This window comes from Haliaeetus leucocephalus, unplaced genomic scaffold (assembly GCF_000737465.1).
Source record: "Haliaeetus leucocephalus isolate CR32 unplaced genomic scaffold, Haliaeetus_leucocephalus-4.0 Scaffold526, whole genome shotgun sequence".
Lineage (NCBI taxonomy): Eukaryota > Metazoa > Chordata > Aves > Accipitriformes > Accipitridae > Haliaeetus > Haliaeetus leucocephalus.
The window spans coordinates 6,806,700-6,812,892 of record NW_010972962.1 but is presented as its reverse complement, the minus strand read 5'-3'; the positions used below and the strand labels follow the sequence as shown (position 1 = coordinate 6,812,892).

At 35.9% G+C, this 6,193-nt stretch overlaps 1 protein-coding gene across 1 annotated transcript in view; it reads right to left on the bottom strand.

Annotated features, from left to right (window-relative positions):
* Positions 1-2,008: 2,008 nt before the first annotated feature.
* Positions 2,009-6,193, bottom strand: part of PRKCE (protein kinase C, epsilon) — a 300,600-nt gene continuing 296,415 nt past the window's right edge. Inside the window, exon 15 of the mRNA XM_010576498.1 lies at positions 2,009-2,439. Within this exon, the coding sequence (XP_010574800.1) occupies positions 2,293-2,439 (147 nt within the window). The 3' untranslated portion in view covers positions 2,009-2,292. The remainder of the gene's footprint in view (positions 2,440-6,193) is intronic.

The window sequence follows — 6,193 nt, the reverse complement described above, 5'->3', positions numbered from 1 at the left end:
CTAGTGCACTATCCAATAACTTGACTTCCTCACCAGTCTACTCACCTATGGAAAAGAACGCTTTAGCATTGTGATCAATTCTTGCCTGGATGTCAAAAGCTAACTGTGATGAGAAATAAACAGAGCCAGTGGTGAGACACAAATTGATGGGCAGTTCTACAATATATTTCTAAAAGAGAAAGAAATTTAAACATTGAGATGATGCAATCATTAAGATGTTTCTGTGCTGGTACTCAGCTCCAGAAGCTAGTCTTTTCCCAGTACAAAAGATTACTGAAGATAAATTAAATTAAACTAAAGGCTTGATCCATTATTACACCTGTAGGCCAGACAACACATTTATTGATATATCATAATATTTAATATTTTGAAATCATCATAAGAATATATATAATAATTACACCTGAGTTTTAAAAACAAAACAAAATGGAACTGAATGTTGTCATCAGTAACAGGCTATGAGCAGCCAGATGTAAAACTGACACAAACTAACTCATCTGCTTGTGACCGAGATTATCTCTTAAAGCCAATGATTCACACTTTGTCCACCATGATTTGCAACATTCCTTTCTCTTTTCAAGCTCTATCATGTCATAATAGAGTTGAAGAGAACTATACAAGAGATTTAGTATAGCTTAATATATGTCTACATCTTTTATAACAAAAACCTCATCTCTCTGACAGTAAATTGAACCAATACACATACAAGAGTATTGCACATGGACATTATTATAATTATTCTTTCATAGACTAACATTTTAATAGTATGCCTGAACATGCAGCAGTTGATACCTCTATATTCAATGAATTCCACAGGCCTTGCAGCAAACACTATATACAAAATCTCACCTGTACAAAAGGCAAAAAAGCTTCTTTAGTGCCACTTTGCCAATCACAAGTATATATATTTTTGTGCAGCTGGAAATCCATGTGCAACAATTAAAATGGACTCCAATGACCGCTCACTCAGTCCAGTAAAATATATAATAAAATGACCTCAGCGATACATGTACACAACCCCCCCCAAAAAAACAAACCACAGGGTACTCCCAGAAATATAAGTACATAACACTGTTAGCGTATCTACAGGAGGTAACTTCACATTAGTAATATTGTCCACATGAGTTACCATTTCAATTCATACACAAAAAAAATTCAATTTACAACTTTCAATAATGTCAGTTTGTGAATGTTTGATCTTCAGTTTTTTAACACACTTCTACATAATGCATGTGTAGCCTTATTTTGTGTCTTCTAAAAGCAGATTTCTCTTTAGATTTTAAACATAAAAAACAACAAACACAGTAGTATTATGGTTTTGTAAAAGTGTGCAAAAGTAACACACTACTGAGAAAATAAATATAAATAAGAAATTATTCATCAACTTGGCTACAATGGAAAAGGCAAATTTATAATGTTTATAATTAATTTTTTTTGTAAAATTAACTGTAAACATTTGCAAGCTTGCCATCACATTAATGGTTCATTTAAATGGATATTAGATTTGGTAACATGGATAGTACACCCAATTGCCTGAAAAACTGTAAAATGCCTATATATAGCTCTGTTAAATAGTATAGGCTTTTTATTCTTTAGCCCTTTAATAACTATCCATATAGTATCTATTTCTTGCTTTAAATAAAATTTCAGTTATCTTTGTGACTCTTCTTATTCCTAAGAGTTTTCCATAAACTGTATGAGGAACTTCACTGAAAGCCTTATTTGATGTGCTTCTTTTTCTGGACAGGTTTATTTTAAGTTTGTATCTCACCACAATAAATTCATAATTGAGGATTACACCTCCATGAAGGCAGACTTCTTTGCTTACCAAAGGGCAACATATTACTTACTTGTTCCACATCTGAGTACAGATCTTACCATAACCACCAGTGCAGAAGAAACAGTTCTCACTTTCTTAGCTTAAATACATATGACGATTACAGAATGTGATCTGCTAAATTGCTTTTAATAGCACAGCTTCATTTTCCATGGAAAAGATGCAATTTTTTCCTCTGGGGAGATCTTAGGAATAAAAGAAAAGTTGCAAATATATGGCAGTGTGTTACATCTACAATTTCTGATACAAAATTATTTTGCATTGCTTTGTGAGACAGAAATTAAGAGTGCTTTCAGGTCAGAACGTTAAAGGGAAAAAACAATAAATATATACTTTAATTGGGGATACGGGCTCAGGGTAATAGAAGTAGTTCTTGATCTACTGAGTCTCAGTAATTTGACGATCTCTTCAGAATCACTTCTTGCAGCATCATCCATCTGTCAGCCTAACGTTGCCTATGGCAGTAGCTCTTCTCCAAAATAAGAGAACCCTTTAAATTCTTCTTGATTGATTTGTTTTATAATTGTCTCATCCACTAGCGTTAATACTGGTTCTTCTCGTGTAAAGTCTTGATCAAAGTTATTTACATCCCTTTTGGTTTTCTGAGAAGAAAAATACAAATAAAGTGAATGGTAAACCAGCAGAGTAAAATAAAAGGTGTTCTCCCTCCTCTCCATCCCACCCGAAAGGCTGAACTTTCTGGAATGATTGGAATAAAAGAGGAGCTACTTCACACAAAGAATAACACACGTATGAGAGAAGCTACAGGAGCAAGTACTATACATGAGTTCAGGAGAGGCCACAGAAGCAGTACTATAAATGAGTTCCCAGAGACTCACAGGTCTCTGACAGGCGAAGGAATAGCAGTATGATGATAAAGCAGGAAGCTGACATTAGGACTAGTTTAAAAAAGGCTTTGGCACAGTAGGTGGTATGGCTGTTTCCTCTTAGGTTTGAATATAATGAAATCTCATTTCAGAGGCAGAGAGTTAACTGATTTAATTGATTTCCCCACAATATAGGCTACTGTTTCAACTCTAAGTTAACTGTTTCTTTATATCTGGCTACACTCAGCTTTAAAATCAGATGTAGACCTCGCAACAGCTCTCAGTCCAAAATCCTTGAGCTCCACATTGGCATGTCAGATTTCCTAATGCAGCTGAATGTCATTCAGAGCACCATGGCAAAGTGTGAAATTCTGGCACCAGAGAAATCAACCTCAGAACTCCTCTTTATTTCAATGGCATCAGGATTTCCCTGTTGAAGTCTAAAGCACTTTGCTCTTTCAGTGAAGTTGAGCCACCATGGTGCAACTGTACATGTTCTGGATGGAATAAGACATATTAACTAGAGACAGACTTGGGGAGGCCAACTCGTTGTCCTCAGGGCACTCATGACAGGGACTATCTGTGACCACTTACATGTAAAAAAACTTAAGGCCGCAGGGGAAAACATTCCCATGGTCATTCCCTTGAGGCCTGCACTGTTCACGTTTTCCATGTTAGCAGCATATTTCAGGCATCTACAGGTTCAGGGAATTGGAACAAGCATTTTCCTTTACACTGCCTCTTTTCTCTTTGTTTCATGAAATCTAATGGTTACCTGAGTGATACTTGACGGAGGCACACTGACACATTGAAAAGTTTGTGTGCATCCTGTATATGTCTGAGATTTAAGATGATACCAGAAACAGAATAGCTATTTGACTTGTAAAGTGATACACCATAAAGTACATTAACGTATTCCAAATGGAATATATGCTTTCTTTCAATGTAGGTAAATTTTCCTATAAAATGCATATATAAATGTATTTTCTTCATCAGCTCTACTGAGGCACTAAAACAAATAGTTTTCTTTCTTACAATTGTAAAATGGTCACAGCAACCTTCACGTACATTATCTGTAAGAACTTTATAGGTATAGGGAAAAAAAGGTCTATATAAATGCAAGAGACTGTCACTTGTAAACCAAGTACTTTCTAAGTGCAGGCAACCAAAAATCCACAACCTCTATCTACAAAATTCCATTAAAAGGAAAGGAATATGGACTTAACAAACATATATATATATATATATATCTATCTGTTTATATTGTTTACATTTGTAGTATTTACTTCGTACATAAAGACTGGACATAAAAGTGTATGTGACTCATATACTCTGAACTGCATAAAGCATGTGGGATATTCCTTTGGGCTTTATGTTTTTTCCCAGTCATTTGGGCAAATATTGCAAAATAAGAATGAAATTCCATATGAATTTTTAAATGCATTACATTACAACTACGTCTACATTCTTCTTGTTCCCCATGTCCTACCGTAGTATTTTCATGCAATCATACAATGAATTTGGTACAGGTGTAGACTCTAAAGCAGAAGGAGGTAAGTGAGTATTTGTAGAAAGTAGAATTCAAATTCAGAACTGTAGTTATGTGCTAGAGAAACGTCACCACATTCACACTTTAACCACTAGCTATCCAGGGCAAATAAGCTCTGGACTAGCTAAGAACAAACACAATATATATTATTTTCAAGTTTTCATGCTGAATATATTTGTGAAAAGTGTTATTTCCTTGCTGAAGCAAGAAGAATAAGATGACAAATTCCTCAAAGCCTATCAGGGGCAATTAATTCCCAATAGCTACTTTTTCCAGAAAACCATCACTACGATTTGTGAAGGTGTTAGGTGAAAAAGTGTGCACATCAGCATATCTGACAAATTGTCCCAACACTGGTGTATCTAAATCCTATTGATTAAAAATAATTTTACTTCCAGTAGAATTTTGAATCCCAAACACTTCTGAAACAACAACCAAAGGTATTTGCTTAGATTTAAAAGCCTAGCATGTCTTAAAATATGCCTTGAAGACCAAAGAAGGAAATAGAACTTTTTACTTTCTCAGATTTGTAAACAATTCCATGTCTTTTTGGCAACATAGACGTAAATCACCCAATTTATTAACAGGACAAGTATGGAGCAATCTAAGATTGCAAGGACATGCTAGCAAGCCTCTAACTAACCAATTGATGAAGTGAGATTAAATAAATCACAGGGAACAAAAGTGAGTGGATTAAGCCATACAAAACAAAAGGTAGAGTTCATAACAAGTGCTTCTTTTCAACAGAAAGATTTATTTGAGAAACCCTCCTTAGCAATTTAGGCACTTTCTTCCTGAAGCTATGACTGTTTTGCAAGGCCTCATCTGGTAAGATGAAACAGGTCTGGCCACATTTCTGCTACTATTGCTATTTTAATGTAGTTGCACTGTGAATACTCTATAGGCCAACAACATGAACCAATATATAGTTGCAGCAGGTATGAAGGGCTGTGGCTGTCTCCTAGCAGAGAAGCTGAGAAAAGAAAGAAGATCTACAAGGTAGGGAGAGTATATGAAGGAAACAGAGTGCAGCTATTACCCAACTTTAAACATTTTAAAAAATCGTGAAGAAAAAAGGAAAAATATTTAGATTGGCTGGCAAACACATCATTAAAAATGCAGTAATTAAATGGGTGGGATTCTGTTTATTTAGCCTGCTGCTCCTTAAGACTTTGGGACACATTATTGTTAACTTTTTTCCAGGTAAGACTTTTCAATTTCAGATGACTGAAGAAACTAGGGTTATTAGGAAAAAAAGAACCCCCAAAACCACAGCTGTCCACCCAAACACACAGCAATTTGATTAGGTTTCAGATGCTACTTTTTCCTCTCTAGACTACTTGAACACCTTGTATTCAGGATGTGTCAATGCTACATGAGAGCAGGGGCACAGCAGCTGCCCAAGAGCTTCCAAGTGCCAAATTCCACACTGCACTGAAACTGCTCTACTGTAGGCAGCATGTGCACAGTCCATCTGACAAAGAGCAGCAACAGTGCCATGGCACTTGTAATGACTAAAAATGACACGACTCCAATTCTAAATCTCACCTGAAAGATGACTTCCTCACCAGCACGGTATCTCACATAGTGAGAAGGAATAGTGACTCACTATGTCTTGTGCAGAAAACGGGCTGGCTAGTTGATCTTTTTTTTCTCCCAGCGGTATGAATGCTTCATAAGTCTCCCATCTGAGCATTGACCTAGTGTGACCTGCTTATCCTGGGAGACATGGTGGACTTGCTTCATGTGGGTGATATGATCTGATTAGATGTAACACTTATGCTACAGAAACAGAACCCCTTGAATTAATAAATATTAGCATGACCTACTACCCATCAAGGATGACAATTTTTAGGTCAAACTCATGTTTTATTCTATTCAAAGACTACTGCTTCTGTTTGAAGAGCTGAAGTTATCGGAAACTTTAAAAGACTATCCCTTCATAAAACCTCATTTAATCAGCTTTCCTAGTTGGTCCGT